The sequence below is a fragment of the Calonectris borealis genome, chromosome 7 (assembly GCF_964195595.1).
Source record: "Calonectris borealis chromosome 7, bCalBor7.hap1.2, whole genome shotgun sequence".
In the NCBI taxonomy this organism is placed as follows: domain Eukaryota; kingdom Metazoa; phylum Chordata; class Aves; order Procellariiformes; family Procellariidae; genus Calonectris; species Calonectris borealis.
The window spans coordinates 44,046,496-44,066,139 of record NC_134318.1 but is presented as its reverse complement, the minus strand read 5'-3'; the positions used below and the strand labels follow the sequence as shown (position 1 = coordinate 44,066,139).

General features: G+C 41.4%; 1 protein-coding gene across 1 annotated transcript in view; it reads right to left on the bottom strand.

Annotated features, from left to right (window-relative positions):
• The window catches only part of LRRC27 (leucine rich repeat containing 27), a 38,447-nt gene extending 22,335 nt beyond the window's left edge, over window positions 1–16,112 (bottom strand). Inside the window, exons 1-5 of the mRNA XM_075155403.1 lie at window positions 15,865–16,112; window positions 14,742–15,018; window positions 14,289–14,419; window positions 11,106–11,164; window positions 3,707–3,859 (exon numbers count right to left, since the gene is read on the bottom strand). Coding sequence (XP_075011504.1) covers window positions 3,707–3,859; window positions 11,106–11,164; window positions 14,289–14,419; window positions 14,742–14,954 — 556 coding nt within the window. The 5' untranslated portion in view covers window positions 14,955–15,018; window positions 15,865–16,112. The remainder of the gene's footprint in view (window positions 1–3,706; window positions 3,860–11,105; window positions 11,165–14,288; window positions 14,420–14,741; window positions 15,019–15,864) is intronic.
• Window positions 16,113–19,644: the final 3,532 nt, after the last annotated feature.

Sequence of the window (19,644 nt, the reverse complement as noted above, 5' to 3'; positions counted from 1 at the left end):
TTGTCATACTAATCTATTGTGTTTGAATTAAGTAGAACAGAATGCAATCCCACATTCTTATGCAGACAAAAATCAGCAGAAAAAGTGTTTTTGGTTTGCTATTTTGAAGAATACTAACAAAATCCTCAAATTTTTCAAGATTGTGTACCACTGAAGGGGAGTTAAAAACCAAAATAACTAACTAGTGTTTCAAGTATATTACTTGTTTATTTTGAAAGGAAGCATATAACAAATGTGTAAGGGAACTTGGAAAAACAGCTGTAGTAGTCCACTTTACAATACAAACATCACACTATTGTCAGAAACTACTCTGCTAATTTCCAAACAAAAGTCTCACTTCACATACTAACTTGAAGAGTGATCAGCTGTAATTAATTCTAAGTCATTACAGCTGAGTATAGAAAGTGATCTCTGAAAAATAATACTAGTTCACCTCACGCAGATAGATAAAAAGATAAAGAGTAGACAGCCTATTTTCATAGCCTGCAAACAAAATCAAGAAAACCTCTTTCAACTCATTACTGAGCTCCTAACACTACACTAGTGTTACGAGTATGGTACATAAATAAACTCAGCCACATGTCCCTAAGATGAGTATTTTCTTCTGTTCAGGGGTTTTACTACTTTAGTCTAACATAAAGACATGCTTTTGTTACTACCCTAAATTTTTTACTTTAGGTAACAATTAAAAATGCTCAAAGATAAATTAGTTTCCTAATTGTAAAGGGGAGAATTCATATCAATAAGTACAGTAAGAATCTGCCCTCTGTTGTGCAGAAGTTTTGCTTCAGCTTTGCATAACTTGCTTACTAAAAGTCCACTTGCATGCTAGAGAAAGCTTAGTTTAATTGGACTGAAGCATTACAATGTATTTCAACCATGGTAAGGACTTGTTACCAAAACACTTTGAAAGTCTATAAAAGGCATAATTTTGAATATCCAAGAGCCACATTAGTTCTCATTGAAAATTAATGGTAAATGTTTGGCATTTTATTCCCACTCCCAAGTGTTTTTCCTATTTCGATTCTAAATGTTATTCTGCTGTTCATGGAAATACCAAGTGAACACCTACACTTGGCATTAGGCCTATGTCCAGAAAAACAAACATTAGCCTCAACTACATTAAGCACAAATGAAGCTAAGAGCTTTTTCCCCTTTCATTTTAGTATTCTCTGTAAACAAATGTAGCACGATGCACCAGCAAACATGACAGATTCTGCAGAAGGTACAGCAGAAAATAAGTCAAATGACTAGTGTATGTTCCTATATTAAAATGCTAGTATTTAACAAAAAAAAAAACCCAAAACACTTAATGAAACTCATCTGCTTCCACAGGCCATTGATTACCTTCCTAGGAAGAGGACATCTGTGATTTTCTTCCATAATATTTAGAAATGGCCTGTGCTGGTTCCTGCAGCATGGGCAATTCCATGAAAAACAGAACTTTGGGATTCTAGCTCTATTATTATGACTACATTAAAAATTAAACTAGGACTGGACTTCTAAAACAGTAAACTATATTTAAAAGAGCAGTCTTGCACCTTAAAAGGTCTACTTTGATATATCACTGGCTTCCTTCCTGGAAGACACTGTAAATTTTCCCAGATGATGAATTTACGCTAATTGTGATACGATGTGGCTTGAGGCAGGTATCAGGAACACTTCATGCAGGCAGGTGCTGGGCTTGCTTCCTAGCGTACCTCTTCCAGTTAACTTCGTTCTTGACCTACAATGGTTCTTATCTAGCATGATCCTTGTTTGAGGAGGTATCAAAATCAGTGTGAAGCTAACAAAATGTGGTCTGAAACAAGCCTTGATTTAGGCCTTCTGGGAAAACAGTTTAACTTGTCAACCCGCTGAGCCACTTAACTTCTCTAACATGTTATGTGAATCCATCTGCAGATTGCATAGGAAGAAGTTCTCTTGCAAGTATAAAAGCCAAGCTAGGAGGCTAATACAGACGGTATTCTTAGTCCATAACTTCACTTGAGATCCTGATGACTTATAATGTTAAGTAAGCAGATGTTTACATATTACGCATGCTAAAATAAATGTCCACCAATATGGAAAAAATGATACTAACATTAAGCACTAGTAACGCAGATAAGACTTGTCTATACAGAAAAATGCACTGCTCGCTCCCAAGTCACACTAAAATGTGGTGAAATTTGAAGGTAAATAGTGGTAATTAAGTAACACCACTGGGATATAATTTGTCTCAAACCAAGAATTATAAACAAGGTCTTAAAACATGAAGACAATCACGTGAAGTTCTGGAAATGCGCATGGTTCCTTTAATGACACCATACATGAAATTGAGATGAATTAAAAAAAGTCATTATCTTTACATCAGTATTTTGACTTCATTTTCAGTATCATGGTATTTTGAGCTGATATTTTTACATTTCACCATATAGCTTAGCATTTTAAGTGGCACATTCATACTCTGAATTTACTGCGTTCCCTTTAAACGATATCACATTTTAACACCTCCAATTCCAGTCTGATACTAATGGTATCCACAGTAATTAGCCTTCATTACAGGAAAGCTTAAGTATGAGAAGAGGTTTTCTGTGGGAATATGCCCAGTATTTCTATTATTAATGACTTTTGGAATCTATCGAACCACAAACAATGCAAATGATGTTGCATCTTTTCCTCTCTGCTGACAACTTCTTAATTTTACCCTCTTAATGTAAATTTATGACTGCAATACTGTGGGGAAAAAAGGAGGAAGTGTGATAAAGAGCAAATTGTGCTTGTCTTTGAAGAATGTGAGCTCAAACACAATATGAAAACACTCTCAGGCTTCTAGTATGTGGATGAACAATATCAAGCAGCTTGTAAAAATTAGTTACAGTGTATTTATAGTGCACTAAATTTTTTAAGACGTTGGTCTGTACTTCAGATTGTCTACAAATTTGATAATTATGTCCCCACCTTCCTCATGACACACAGGCAGACAGAAGGAATTTCCTCCATACATATTTTCATTTTCCTCTTGCCTCGTGCCAAAGGCCGAGCAGACTGGCGACAGAGAGTGAGCAGAAAGCTGGTTCTGCAATCCGCCTGCAGCTGGCTGACCAGCCATGGCTCGTCACCGCAGACCTCCTGACTATATCCTGAAATAGAAGCTACGCTGACCCATCTGTAATTTTATCAGCTCCACCTTTTTTCTGTAAGCCAGGTAGTGTATTTCCATTTTTTTTTCCAGAGTCTTCTGCTAATTACGTGTCCTCTTTCATTTCCCTAATATCTTAATTCCTCCTATAAAATGTCATCTACCTCTATACCTATCCTCTCTACTATTCTTGTGAAGCGCCTGGCACATACACTAGCCATTTTTCATCTTAATGAAACGGCCCAACCTTCTGTTCACGCTTCTTCTCTGCTGATTCTACAGAACAGCCTCGGCTGAAACTTCATCTTCTGCATCTCTAACTACATCACATGTAATTAAGACTTCCTCTTACACAAATACAACCTCTTCTTCTCCACTTACGGGTTTAAGATTCACGGTTTGATTTTTTTATCACAACACTGAAGCATTTCTTTTTCCTCATTTATCCTAGCTGGCAATATCCCTTTCAGGTGCAAAGCTGGATGACACCCATTAGCGAAAAAGCCCACACGGAAAGCATTCCTTGGTTCACACTTTTTTCAAAACAATTTACAGTAAATGCACACAAATACATCTCCAACGTACCCGAAGTGGCTGGCTCCATACAGAAAGGCTTTCCATTCCCAGAATCCCGAAGAAAGCACAGGATGGATTTTAATCCCTTTTGTATGACATCTTTAGGTGGAAATTCAAGGGGACAGTGTCTCAGATTCAAGGCTGTCAATGAAGTTAAGTTTCCTGTGAAAACGATATAATTTAGCAAACACAGCATCATAGAACAGCCCAGGTTGGAAGGGACCTTGAAAGGTCATCGGGCCCAACCTTTCAACATTTTGAAAGATGGGCGAGTTTTCAGATATACATAGTAGTTGAGTCAAAGTGAATGACTGGTATTTACTGTGTTTACGATTTCTATTACAATTACCATTATTACATCATTAGCTAACCAGTACAATCCCCTAGCTGCTGATCTTATGCTTTTACTCATAAATGAGTGTAATTTGTGGTGTTGATAAATCAATTTTTTACCCTGTATTATTTTTTTAATATGAAAGGAATCAAAGATTTTAAAGTTTTCCTTCTTTTCTTTCTAGTGCATTGTTCTGATTTTCTACTTCTGAAATCATTGGGTCTATATTGCTTCTCACTCCTAGCCTCGCTATTAGCTATTCTTGCCCAAGAAAACAAAGGGCCACCATCCCTCCACAGTAAACAAGAGAGTGACATAAATCCTTAGCCTCCCAAGGGCTAATGAGTTCGTGTGTCTCACAGGCCTGCCGCAGCCTCCTACTCGTCTCATAAGCAAAAGTATATGCAGCACAAGTTGCACACGTAAAAAGATTACTAGCAGGCTGGAAGTTATCTGTCATGTTCTGCTTACTGTCTGGTGAAATGGGAACAAAGTGCAAAATACGCACAATCAATTTCAGAAATCAGATTTATGCTGATTATTTATATTTATAAATATTTATAAATTATATTTCATAGAAGTAAAATAAAATTAGCAATTTTGCCTTCCTAACTAGATTTGCAGAATTAAATACTACTTTCAGTCAGTTTTGATCCAAACAAAACCACAACAGTTGAAATACGTTAAACCTTTCAAAACAAATGTACCAAGTCTCTAAAACAAAGGTAATGTCATGTTTTGTCCTGACATTTATTTTAGATTGACATATGGTTTATAATAACTGTGTAGGAAGCGCAGTATTGAAAACAACACAGTCTCAATCCAGTCAATCTGAATATATTTTTCAGAATATATTTTTCATATTGTATTATTGGAGTCACACTTTAAATTTCCATTCACGGCTTAACTGTACAGTCTGATCTGCCTCACTTTCTACAGACTGACTGCTTAAAATTCTGACTGTGTCTATCTGCTTTACTCATTACAGTATTAAATAGTGTATTTGCTCTTTTAAAATGTTTTTGTAAAACCTTACTTGCAGAAATGACAAATATATTACCAACAGCACAGCTATGTGGTTCTAAATTACCAGTAATTAAAGCTGAAAGGAATGTTACAAAACAAATTTTACAATGTGATTAACAGTTCCATTTGACATTACTTCTCTAGAAATGTCAACTACAGCAATATTGAGAAAGTACACTTAAAAAGAAAAAATAAAAACCAGCATGACAGCAACTGAAGGCAATGAGCAGCTGAAGTAGGTACTAGGGTTCTCCGGGAATCTGGGGAGCGCAAAGGAGTTCTTCCAAGCATCACGATGGGGACAACTGCTGGACCCTCTGGGTCCCCTCCCTTGGAAGAGAGACTTGAGATCCAAGCAGAAACGGATTCTCCACATCAAGCAGACAGTAAGTACAACCTGCTCCATGTGAAACTATACCACAGCTACACAGGGAATTTACTGCAACATTCTATTCTGCTGTGGAATGCAGAATTGTTCCAACTTCACTGAAATGGAGGACAAATGCACCTAAAACTTACTTCTTTTCACTTACATTCCAGTTTTTCATTGTTTATCTGGTTTTTTGATCAGCCACAGGGTCAGAGCCGGCTGGTAACTTATCAGTAGTGTAAGAAAAATTGAGTTTTGCCGTCCACAACACCAACGAAGTTATTTACTTGAGAGTTAAGGAAAATTCAGCTCAAATCTCAAAAACATTCTAAACTTTTTTCCCCTGCACAGACCACAGCTGGAACTAGAACTCTCAAATATTAATTAGAACTATTACTTTGAAGTCTGCTAAAGCTGAACTCAAACTGAGAACGAATGAAAACCAGAACTGTCTGAATCATTATTCTGAAATTGCGCTCAAATTGCAACTGAGGTAATTTAGAGAAACTGAACAGGAATGGGACTGAAAAAATTATTTGTTGAAATCCCTGGGGAAACATTTAGATGAAAATCTAACTGCACCACATGTGTGCCACATTCTGGCTGCAAAACAGACAAATTCTTTTTTTACTGTAAGTTAAGTTTATGAGGGAACAATGCGGAATCAGCCTGCCAACACCTTGCGGAAGGAGAAGAGTTCTGAGGAGAGGTCAGAAAAGAGGAATTACCTTCCTGGTACCACAGATCAAGGGAAATGTTGGCAGACAAACTGGCCAAAAAAAAAGCGCAAAGGAAGAATTACTTTACCACAAACTAAAAATACAACAGACCTGCAGTGCTGTAGACGTAATTAAGTTAGAGTAACAAAAGCACATAAAATTGAAAATCCGTGTTTATTGCACAGAGACTACATATACTGTTGTGTAATTACTGCTGTTGGTTTTGTGAAGAAATATATCCACAGAGCTCATATGAGTGTATCGCTGTCAAACAAGCAAGCATTCCCAACTCTAAACAATCATATTGATTGTGGTCAATATGGCAGTGATGATAAGGAATGCTGAAGTTTGTTAGAATACAGTAAATTTAATAAACCTCCAATCTAAAAACAAAAGTTTGCTAAGTGAGCTACAATTACCAGAATGCCTTTTGATACAGTCACGATTCACAGATTAGAAAATTACTTCAAATAATCATAAAATACAAACGCAGAAATGGAAGAGCTACATTATTAAGAGGAAATGGCTTTGAAAATGCACCTTGTAAAGAACTATTTGGGAATACAATTAGATTTAAAATAGTTTAGTATGAAGAAATTGAATCTATTTTTAAATAGAAATTATCAAAGTGAATCACACAGATGACTCCAGTATTGGAAAAGTGAAGTCTCTTTTTTATCTTGCTGTAAACCACTCAGGTTTGAACATGATTTGAATGTAGTGGGGGAGTTACACAGGACATGCAGCTACAGCTCATGCTGCATGATGCGGCAGTGTGCACTGACTTCACTTGCATGCCTGGGAGGATGGCAAATTGGCACTATACCCTTCAGCATCCTTTTCAAAATCATTTACTTAAATTTAAAACTGCATCACCTACTGAGATTCTTCATGCTTTAGAATTGTTCCTAAATTATTCTAGAGAACACTCATGTAGATGCAGCAATAATATTACCTAGCTCCTATGCAATGCTTTCTTTAATAGGCTTGTAGAGTTTTATAACAGTATGGTCATCCCCATTTTACAGCAGAGGAAACTGAGGTATAGGCAGTCCGGTGACTTATCCAAAGCCAGGTAACTCTCCTGTCTTCTCCAGCAAGCCACTGGTAGTCCTGGAAACTGAAGGCATGTATCCCAAGTTTCCCACAACACTGCCCACCTAGCACACAGTACACTAGAGTCTGAGATCATTTTTTGAAACATGTTGGCTGGCAATGAATTTTTCATCTTTGCTAATTAAATTCAGAACACAGGATAACTCTACACAAATCAGATGAACCAGTATAAACGCCCTAGGAACAACCACAGGTGAATAACAAAACTGTTTTGTTATCATTCAGACTTCTGCTCCCTTTCCAAAGATTTTTCATTCACTGAACAGGTAGCTTTTAATAAAAAACAAAAACACCACAAACAAAAAATAGTTCAATGAATGAAGGCAAACATTGCAAATTCATTCCAGATCTAGATGAAAAATACACGTAAGAAATGGAGACTAACAGCTGAGATAAAAGTTATCATGGATCATCCTCCAAACTCATCTCAGTTTACATTGCAAACTTTTTGTTTGGTATTGATGCATCATAGAACTGGTGTTCTACTTACTACGAAAAGAGAAGACAAAGAATCACAGAACGGCCACTGCAGGACAGTAACTCAAACTTAAGTTAGTGCTGACGCTGTCAGCATGAGCTCCTACTCTGTTTCTTGATATAGGTGGTTATGATGGCAAGTGTACAGACAAGAGAGCAATAGGGAACGGTAGGAGGAAAAGTGGGCTGGGAATTAGCTCATGAAACATGGTTTTGTCAGAAAAAGCTGTCTTGTCAAAACAGGAGTGTTTTGTAAAAATATACTAGATTTTGACAACCCCTCACTATGCCACAGGCACAATTCCCAGGTTTTCTACCAGCTTACCAGGCAGACTGGTTGGTAATCTCCTCGGGTCCCTGTGACTGGAGAAGCCTGCGATGCAGGCTGCCTGGGACCTACAGGGGACTTGAAAGTCTTGACAAGCACAGCTCCACCACAGAGAAATAAGAAGCCTTTGGTAACCTGGATTAAGGCAAATCCTTGCATTACATCTACCATCCTCTAGTTAAGGTTCAAATCACTGTGCCAGTCCAAGTCTCACACTGTCCACTACGTAATGAGTCAAGTCTGAAGTAGCTCAGTTGCTGTGGGGCAGAGGGAGTACGGTTCCGCAAATCATGTGTGCATGTATATGTATTACATAGTAGCAATTGTGGTATATATGACTGCTAGGTGGCAATGCCATGGACACACACGCTCTGCCAAGGGAAAGCTCATCCAAAGTAAGGCATATGGTAGGACAGCATCACCCCAGCACAACAATCCTGCCAGCCTTACCCAGGATCCTTGTGACTGTTAGAAACACCGAAGTGGATGCCTGCAAGTGATTAAGGCAAATGATGCTGAAAGTTCTGCTAGGAGAGCTGGCAGAGCGGACGGGCCTGGCTTGGGCCACCCCTACTCAGCCAGGCTATCACTGCACATACACAGCTTTGGGAAGCCTGGCTGCTGCCAGCCTCTACAAATGCCTCCGGCCATCTGCCATCCCTGCGCTGCTGCCCAGCAAAACCCGCCCTGAAAATCCTGCAGCGCTCTTTTCCAATTGCTGTGGCTTGAACAAAACCTCCAACACAGCAGGAATGCTGGCGTCCTTTTTTTGGTACCTTTCATCCACAGAGCCAGGGGAAACAGGTAAGTGCCACATATGGTAGGAATTCCCTCGTCTCAATACCAATCTGGGAAACCTGTAACGATTGAAGTATTACAGTAGAAGAGTTTCCTGATCTAGGATCTGTCCAGAAAACAGCATTGCATAAAACAAGTTTTGCTGCAGAAAGGTGAGCATACCAGTGGCCCATTCTACTTTGAGGAACACAAGTATGTTTCAATCAGCAAATAGTATTTTTTTGATTCAGTCACCACTCAGCTCGGGGTGGAAAGAGCAGAGTTCTTCCAGGAAGAGGCTGCCTCGTGTGAAGCAGGAACAGAACAACCGATGCCCTTTGTCATTCCCCTGCCTGGGCTACCAGCCATTCCTCTCCAGCAGCCAGATGGGCAACAGCAGGACTGCAGAGGTCACCAAGTCCAACTCCAGTTTGAGGCCACTTTCCTGCACTCTTACATGCTTTGGTCCCCTGTTCAAAGCTCTACTTCAAATAATTCTTCTAGGAGATAGACTCCACAGGAATAAGCCCTGCTTCGGGATGCAAAACTAAAAGCTAACTAGTACAGCAGAGCTGGTAGCGCGTGTGAATTGTGTCTGAGTGAACAGCATCTGAACCGCAGGGGTCAGTTGGGTTTCTTCTTCCCTATGCACGTATGAAGACGCCATCGGGTCAGCCAGGGCACAGCACGCCTGCACCCTCCAGCACGTTGGTTGTGAATGACTTCAGCACAGAGCTCAGAAAGGCCAGGGGGGAATCTGGCCTGACCTGAGATGATGAGCTGGCCCGAAGCCCATGGGTAGCTGGCCTGAAGAAAGCAGAGCCCTAGAGAGCTGAAGATTACCAGGTCTGCGTGGAAGACTCTGGTGCCAGAAGCCTCAAAAAGGGACCAGTCCAGCCTGCCCCAGAATAACTACTAGGTGGAAAGCAAGAGGGTCAGTATTGCATCAGCAATTTTCTGCCAAAATCTGGGCAAATATACAGGGTTAGAATGGTGGTGATGTAACGCTATTTACTGCTGAGTCTGGTTGCTTTCTTAATGCATTGCCCAAGGAGCAGGAGGGACCACACTTGCACAGCATTAAGTATGAATAGCAAAGCTTTATTAAAGTAACAGAAAACTTAATAGTGCTAGGGAATGTTCTCGGGCCTCAGATAACAACTGTCTGTACCACTAAAGGGTTGTATTGGTCCTTGACACACATCTGCCTGTACCAGCCAGGCCTCTCCCAGGCAATTCCTGCGTAAGGCCAGGAAACTAAGATGCTCCAGATCCACTCCACAGGAGTGCTGCATGCTGCCACCCTGTTTGGGGCCAAGACAGCGTAATTGTATAGGAACAGCTGGCCTCAGGACTTGGGGATATTCCTGGGCACATGTTATTTACTAGCAGAGACATCATCTCAGGGACAGAGGCAGGTAAGATACTGTATGTAGAGAGTACTGGAAAGTGGAAACAAATATAATGAGGTTCAATGAAGCACAGGAGCCAGCATGGTCTATCATAGGCAGCTGCAAAATGTATGCTGAAGTTCAGTCTGAACATCAGCTGTGTAAGCAGAAGGAAGCTAGGCCTAACTGCCTGGCCATCTTCAGTTCAAGCCATTTGTTTTGGTGACACAAGCCCAGACTCCAGATGCAGCTTTGGAGGTTAATCTCCCGGTACTACAGCAAGGAGCCCTACAGTTCAGATAACAAACAGGGATAAAAAAAAAAACCCTCAACACTTATGCTGTGAGGACTCCAAGAGCCTAAGGAGTCCCAGGTGGAACATCCCAGGAATGCATGCAACCTGTTTTCCTTAGGAACATTTGATTTGGAAATATTTGTTATTCCAAAGTAGTAACTGCTAATGCAGAAAGAGTTAGTAAAATGAATTTACAAACTGTAAAGACAGCCTTAAGTATAAGAAACTGCTGTAGAAGTTCTCAGCTCTAATCACATGTAGTTATTTGTGTCTTACTATGCAGATACGTGAAATGTCTGACATTCGAGACATGTTTTTTTACTTCAGCCTTAGTCAGAGAAACAATATTGAACATTTCTGATTAGAACACTACAGAATTTTCCCCTCTTATCAATGAAGAGAATCTATCAATGAAGAGAATCATTATAAATAAGTAAACTTCCCCCTCTCATAGCACGTTTATTTATCTAAAGAATTTAATTTACAACAAAGTATTTTAAAGTCTAACCACAGAATAAACACTATAGGCCAAAATATGTCTATGATACCTTCAAAAAAAAGAAGTGAGTACTTACCAAGCTCTGTGGGTAGTTCTTTTATAGGATTCCTTTCTAAAAGCAGAGTTTTCAATTGCCTTTTCAATAAAACAGAAAATAGTAGCAACTGTAAGTGCAAAGTTCATTTAATTAAATAGAAACACAAGAATATTTTTCCTTCTTAATTTTTTTCTTGCTTTTGTTTCCTACTACAGAAAGGACTCCACAAAGCAAATCCACACTTGTCCATCGCCAATATCCGTGCTGGAAAATAAAACACCCTAAAGCTTTCTCGTATGACAATCTGAAGTTTGCATTTATGTCCATTTATTGTATACTACTTCAGTATTTAGTATCTGATCTTTCTTTGCAAAGCCTGCTTATCACTTTAAAGTCTGATACTGACTGTTCCAATTATAAACACATCATTTTCAGTTGTTTATAATTTTGCTGAGCTTCAACTGTTTGGGTTGAGTGCATTCCTCAGGCTAAATTTGAGCTAAAATTGCTCAGCCATTTTTGATAATGAGATTAGAAGGAAATATGCCCTATTTGTATTTAATTTCGTCAACTTTTTTTTTGAAAAGCTCTAGTGTTCCTCTTCTTGGAAGCAGCCTAGAAGGTTGACATAGGTCACATACAACATTTCTGGCATTTATGTCACATAAAGATAATTTTTTTTGACAGAGCTGAAAATCTGCTAACTTTAGACAAATCCTAAGCTTCTGAAAAAATGTCAGTATGACTGCGCTCAGAAAACAATCGGTATTGTTTAGCAAGTAAAATGCCCGGAGTTGCTGTACACACTGTTGTTTGGAGCGTCTCTCATGGGAACCTCTGGGCTACTGCGTGTTTGGGATACAGGAACACTTCATCCAAATGCAGGGAGGTTGTCTCTTTTTCCCCTTGTAGCACACAGCCGCTGACACCCTATGAAATGGGAGACTATACAGAAACCATACTTTACCTATTTCCTAATTTTTGACTGCTTCATTTTGCCATTTTAATAGCATTCTTTCAAATAGCTTTCAATATCCAGCAACATATCAGATCAAACGATATTCTACAGACAAGGTGCTGTCCATACCAAACATGAAATATCATCCTAACAGAAAAGTTAATGGGTTTTTATTTACTAGTGTTGCAATTTGACTTGTTTACTGTTAAAATTCAACAAAACAAACAAGAAGAAAGCTTGCTAGTTTCTGTTATAATATTTCTTTACCTGTAGGAAAGAAAAACAAACCAAACATTTTGGCAGCTGCTCAACACCGGATTAACATTTGTGGCAATATTTTAAGACATTTCAATTCAGTCAAAAAATGAAAGCACTGTATTCATGTTCGCATTTTTGATGTGGAGTACTGAATTTTGTTCAAAGCAAAAAACCGTAGTGAAAGTGACAGAAGATTCCAGACTCTGAAAGCCGAATTCGCCCGCAGTTTGAGGCACCACCGTACACCGGGGCGATCCCGCTGCCTCAGAACCCCTCGGCGTTTATGGCCCTGTGCATGGAGAGCTCAGGCCCTGCGCCATGGCAAATGCTCGTTCTCGCCAGCGCCGGCCTGAATGCAACCTCTGCAGCAACAGTGATGTGGGACATGCCCTTGGCTGATCCCTGCCCAGCCGAACATCCAGATCTCGCAGAGATTTCTAGAGAGGAAAGCCTTAGAGTGGTACTTTCCCGCCCTGCACGCCAGGCTAGACACCATTTCCACAACTGAGGCGACGGTATTGTTTGACCTGGAGAAATTCTTATCAGAATATCTATTAAAATCAGTGAAAAGACTCATGAACAACTCGAATGGTCAATCGATCAGGCTCCAAACCAGCACCATGTTTCAGTGAGTCTCTTTTGATAAAAATGACACTTTCGGCTGCTTCTAGAAAAGGATACCCAGAGAATTTCCAAACATCTTAAAATATATCTTATGCTCCAACATGTAATAAGGATAAAATGAAACTATAATAATGTTGAGAAAGCTAAGTAATATTCGGTGAATATTTCTAATGAGCATTTTCTAAAAGCTGAGCTGCTGTTTGAAGTCAGTGGAAAAATACAAACAAGATAAAGCATAATACATGTAGGAACTAATGACTGACACATTATTTTCGAGGAAGATGCACACAGAGAATGTCTTAATCTCAAAGGATTTCAACCACTCGTGCAATGATGATCATATAATTTACAAACCATATTAAAATACTATCAGTCCTGTCCAGTTTAAAAATAATTTATGAAAGCTGTATTTAAAAGATTTGAAGACATCATTAAACTTGACATTTTCCAGCTATTTTTTAGAGGCATAAACTTCATTTACTGTATTTTTCTAATCACAAGTTGAATATATAATGATTTACAAACAAGTGATCTTAAAATATCTTTAAGCACCTTGTTTCAATCACAAGATGCCATGAAATTGTGGTGTTTTTTTTTATTTGGAAAATTCTGTAGCATATACTGTTCAAGGGTCGCCTCCTTTTCCTCCTTACTCACTCTTCACAGAGAGATTTCTTTTAGAACCACAACCACCAGTAAACTGTCCAGTGCTGGTCTTTTTTTCCTTCCAGTAACAAAGCCATTTCTTTGTTCCTGTAAATTACCATATGTTGTGATTTGTGCTCCTCCACTTCTGGAGCGAGAAGCAAGGAATCGTCCAAGAACATTAAAAAAAATTGTGAGAAGTTAGTTTTGGCAATCATGCCAACGTCAGCACTTCTCAGGATCACAGCAATACGGTGTATTGCACACTCCCAGTCAGTGACAGCCAATTAATCCTTCCAACAGTTAATACCGTGTCAGACAACCACCAAAACCAGATTAATGGGTAATGTTCGTTGACTAAACTGTCCTTCATTGTCAGTTAGGAGTGACATGATGTTTGTAACTGTAGGTCCCCGTTTTCACCCCACCTACAACACTGAAAATAGTCACCTACAGTCAATAAAATGAAAATGGTGCAAAACCTACGTGAAAAGACTAACAGGTCTTACATTTCTAAAGTTAAGAGTTTAGAAATTCACTGTGTAATATTAATTGGACCTTTCAGTTCATCTGAGTTTTAGTAAACAAAATTAACCTTATTTACCACTCTCCTGCACTGAGGTCAACGCCAAATGCAAAAGCATATAAAAGCCTGACTGTTACAATGAAATTACAGTAAGGCAAATAGAAGACAAATACAATTGTTATTAAGTTATCTGTATGACCAATGATCTTACCTGTGATAACCGATTCCAGGGGGAAGAGCTTTAATCTTGTTATTCCGGAGATCCAGCCAAACAAGATGTGGCAGCTTTTGAAATAAATCCTCAGGAATCGTTGATATGACATTTCCTTCCAGATGAAAGTACTACCAAAGAAAAACACAAACATGTTTCAAACCAGAAAGAGAGGGGCCGTTCCTTGGCATGCAAAATGTCGAACGTGAAAACTGTGAACTGCTCTATGCTTTTATAGAAAGAACACTGTTAAAGGGGATTAAAGGATACATAACTCTAATTTCACATGGAAGTGATTTAATTAAGGACTTTTTCTTTAAAAAAAACAGGGATTAAAGATCATAGCTAAGAATCTGTAGCTTTTCCACTGGTCTGACAAAGCAATGAGCCCTTAACTGCTCTGTGCTATACTTAAGCCAAGGGTATCAGAACTACTCGTAACAATTTACTCACCTTTATGCAGGGCAGTCTATGTATTTCCTCAGTAAGATGCTTAATATTTTTTCTGCTGATATCAAGAGTACTTGAAGATGACAACAGACACTGTTCAACAGCTTTCCTGATCACTTCTGATGAATTAGAACCAGATGAATTTCTCTTTTTGAGATGTTCATCTCCAAAATTATCTCCGCTGCTGTTAAACTCTTTGGAGTAGTTGTCATCCATTTGTCAGCAAGCTTGGAATACCAACTCAGTAATTCAAACTGTTCAGCTGAAGGCAGGTAATGAGCTGAGAAAAACAATGCATTTGGGAAAGAGAACATACACAAAGCAAGTTTGTTTTTTATATTATTAATTTGCAGATTATCCCCAGTGCTATGTGTTCTTTGTATGATATAAAAGTCAAATTGTTCTTTATATATAGACGCTTATAATAATGGTAGAATTTATCATAATGTGTATTTAAAGGCATAGTAAATATTAAAAATCACCAATCGGCCCTTGTGGCTATTTCCGCCCCCACGACGTCATATGTAGGCTTGGCAGAAACACTGACGCACATATACGCAGTAAATAATCTCTCTTCTGACAGCATACTGTCCTGCCAACTCTCCTGGCTGCCCTCTTGGTCTTATCTCATCAGTGCCTCCTCCTCCCCTGTCTACTAGGTCTTACACGGGCACTCGCCCCTTCCTGCGGTACCTCGCTGGAGGAGCGTGGCGGGGCTGGGGGGGCTTTCCCAGCTCCTCTCCAAGGAGGCGGGTGCCGCAGGGGCCTCAGCTGCTCGGCCTGCAGCGGAGCGCAGACCTCCCCGGGCGCCGCGGCGTCCCCCGCCCTCCCTTCCCCAGGGCTCGGCACGGAGCCGCCGGCAGGCGCCGGCTCTACGGCACTCGCTCCCGGGGAGCGAGGGCTGCCCTCCCCTCCAGCGAGCAGCAAACCTACAGCTCCTCCGCCCGCCTGCGCTCCCGGGAGGGTCTCCCTGGCCCCCGCGACCCGAGGGCCGGCGTGCGACCCTCTCCGTGCCACAGACCGAGGCGAAGACGAGAACATTCTCTGTGTGGCAGTCTTTCTAATTTCCACTGATCTTGGCGGGTGCTAGGGCCCCGCTAAGGCGCTCAGCTGCGCTCCGTTTTACCTGCAGGCCCGGCTCTGCCTGCCCGGCACGCACACCGCTCTGGCGAACCTCGCCCGAGGGCGCCCTGTGCTTCGGCTCTCCAGACGGGAGGCGAGCGGACGCGGGCCCGCGCCCCGAGACGCGGGGTGCCCCGGCGGCAGCGGGGACGCCCTGGCAGCGGCAGCCCTGCGGAGGCAGCTCCTGCCGGCGAGGGCGGCCGCCGCGCTGCCTGCGGGTTCTCCCCGTCCCCGTGATGCCCCGCCGCGGGCACCGCACCGCACGCAGGCGCAGCCCCGGCCCCCTCACGGCCCGCCGAGGCTGGCTCCGCACCGCCGCCCGCCCGCAGGAGGACCGCGACCGGCTCTTCGGACCAGGCCGGGCCGCCGCGGGGGTGCGGGCCGTTGGAGGCGCCGCTCGGCCGCTGCCTCGCGTCTCCGCGGCAACGGGCAGGCGGCCGCCCGCCCCGCCAGGCCGGGCCAGGCCAGGCCAGGCCGCCCCCTGCTCCCCGCGCGGGGTGGGCACAGCAGCCGCCGAGAGCGGTTTCCAGTGCTCCCGCGCCCAGCCGCGGGCGGCCCCAGCTACCCCAGCGGCGGGGCGTCTGGGGGGCGTACGGGGGCAGGGGCGGGCGGTCAGGGGAACGTGTCACTGCGGCCTCTGAACAACGCAGGGCACCCTCTGGTCTGGAGAGGGCCTTTGTCTCCACTCCCTGGAACGGGAACTCTCGCACTACCTGAAAGGGCAGTGAAGGGTCTCCAGTCCAAACTGGCCATTCCTCAGCGACTAAACAGAAATACCTGCATTCTTCAGGCATCCGCCCAAGCCTTCCAGGATCCTCACGCTGCGCTCCCCAGCACCCACGCGCATCATTAGCTGGGTTTGATGTGGCGTTCATCTTGCTGCTAGAAGGTGCCCGTGCCTGGGTCAGCTCACAAGTACAGCATTCCTCTGCTTCTCTCAGACTGCTTTTAAAACATTTTTTCCTCTGTTTCCCCTTAGTACTACTTATTTGTTTGTTTTCCAGGGCCCGTGTCCACAGTACCCCTCACCCCAGTTAAGCAGTTTTGTTCGCAGGTTTCCCTCGTGGGGAAGTCACAGAGTGGGTGCATCCCAAGTAAAGGCAGGAGCCATGGAAAGACCCCCAGCGCCCCAGGAAAACCCTCCCGGTAACGCAGCCCCATCAGGGGCGCTCACCAGGCTGTTGTTGAAGGGGTAGTATCCCTGCAGAGCCTCTGCACAGTGGCATGAACAACACAGAGATTAGCCAGGGCTTGTATTGGTCTGAAATAAAATATGTTCTTAATTAGCATGATGGTAGAAATCCATTACCAGGACATGAAGAGTACTTAATCTTACAAATCCAGATAATTATGTTCGCAGTGACTTGACCAAGTTTGATCGGTAGCGTTAGTAGGATTTAAAATATAAGAAATTAATTTCAGAGTTTAGATACCTGATTTCTTTTTTTTTACTTACACTGTGCTTATTAAACTAAATGAGAAAACAAAGCTATTTTAATGGGATTCCCTTAGAAGCTATTTCTTTACAGAAGCATTTTTTTTTAATTTGTAGAAGAGAACCTGATACATCTTATCACAGACTGTAACCTCAAATGCATATGGTACTCCGTAGGAAAGAGTCTCTCACTAACTGTAAGAACTATCACATGGCAAAATACAGAGCCTTGGCAATAATATTTTGAGGCAAATGGGTAAACTTCTTGTTAGATCCCATGCATATACAATGTCTTTTGTAGCCAATACAGCTGGAGACTGGAACGTCTCAAACTGCAAGAGATACTGCATTAGTGCAAAGATTTGATTCCGTTAAATTCAGAGTTGTCTTACCTTGGCTCACTTGAACAATCCCCTCATTTAGGAACTTCTGACTTCCAAAGACTATCTGGACAGGAGCCCGTTTTGTAGTAGAGCATGTGGAACCTCAAAAACTTCCATTTTATAGGAAATCTGAATTCTGAAAGAAAAAGCTGTTGTCTACAATACTGCTGTTTTCATGGGAACGGTCGGCTTAAATGCATAACTAAATAGGCCTAAATCTTCACATTTGTTTGTTTCAGGGCTGCAAGCTTCTGAAAAATACAAATTACCTGGGCTGAATAAGACAAAGCACCTATTTCTCAGCTTGAATGCATCTCCACTTTGAAAATACAGATTCTACTAATTAGGCTATTACTGCTGATTTTAAGAAAAAGCAGGTATGACTAGTAATTTCATTATGCTTTTCCTGGAATAGATTTTCTTTGAGGCTACTGAGGTGATTAAATCCTAATTAGGAGCAATATTTATAAACCAGAGGGCAAAATTTATGAAAATTAAAAATGGATCAATGGCAAAGCTGTACTGAAAGAAGTATTGCTTTGTATTTGTTTATGCAAAACCAAAATATTTTAGGATAAGTTTATTTAAGATGACATAAGAAAAACATTAGGATTGAAACCAGTGACATCATTCCATTAATTAAAGCTGTGATTATTTCAGGTAGTTTTGATCTCAGCATTTTGTTTAGAATTCTGTAACACAATAGTAACGGAGAAACATTTTCATGGGCGTTTCAGGGAGAGAAAGTGAATCCGGATAGATACCCAACTTAAGTAAATCATCTTAAAACAGGACTTTCAATGTCCTTTTTTCAAATCTGGTTGTCCAATTCGGCCTCCTCACTTGAGTTCTCTGTGCAGTAACAGCACACTAACATAATACCATTTCTTAACATGACAGTAGCTACGAAGATGTTTATCCTAATGAGAAGGCAAAAAGAAATAATAGATCAAAAGTCAATCAATATATCTCTCAATAGGTTCATTTTACTTTTAGCAAGCCAGAGTTACAAGCTTCAGTCACAAAGCAATAGCCAGTTGCTTATTTCACTGCACAAATCACTGTCAGATTGGTCTCTGCATTTTCAGGTTGCTGAGCTGCTTCCGAGTTTTACGTTAAAGGCTTACCCTCCCGGGTCTTTGGGCTCTGAGCAATTTGGGCCATGCAGTTTCAATACCCAAGGAACTCCTTTACAAATACAATCACAACAACAAAAATATCATTAAAGTTTGCATGTGAGATGGCAAATGAGCAATATTCTGTGTAGATTATTTCTGATCTTGGGGGATAACTGAGGGTTTCAGCCTTTCATATTGGGAATTCCCTCCTAAAAGCAAAATCCACACAGGGATTGAACGTACAAAGAGAAAACCATGCAATTGCTGTGCAGACAGAGATATCCCGAGGGCAGGCTGCGGTAACAGCCTTGTCCAGACCTGGGGGGACCTTGACCCATCATGTTGAAATGCAGTCAGGTCTCCATCTGAAACAGTCATCCTAGTGATAGCATTTCACAAATTGATGTCAGAACAAGGAGGAACAATGACGGACAAGAGCTTGGATAGGATCGCTGAAGACCTGCATTTGTATCTTTCGACAAACATAGAACCTGTTTGGACATTGAAAGAATAATTTCCCGTAGGTGTTAGGGTATGTTTTTTAACCCTTCAGCTGCAATGACACTAATGTAATTTATGATGGACAAAGACGATTGCCAGATTATCTCCAAAGATGTATAGGTCTCTACTTTCAGACTAAGCTGTTTTGCTAGGCAAGAAAGGAAGTGCCACATGTTTCATTTGATTGAATCACAAGATTTCTTTTTTTTTTCCTTCTTCTTTTAAAGGATGCCAATCTCTGAGAAGACCAAGCTTGGGCACTGATCTCTTTTCAGGACCTAAGCTGTTGAGTCTTCATACAGAGGGCTCAGAATCAAATATTCCAGGGTGGACAGTGAACCGCAGCC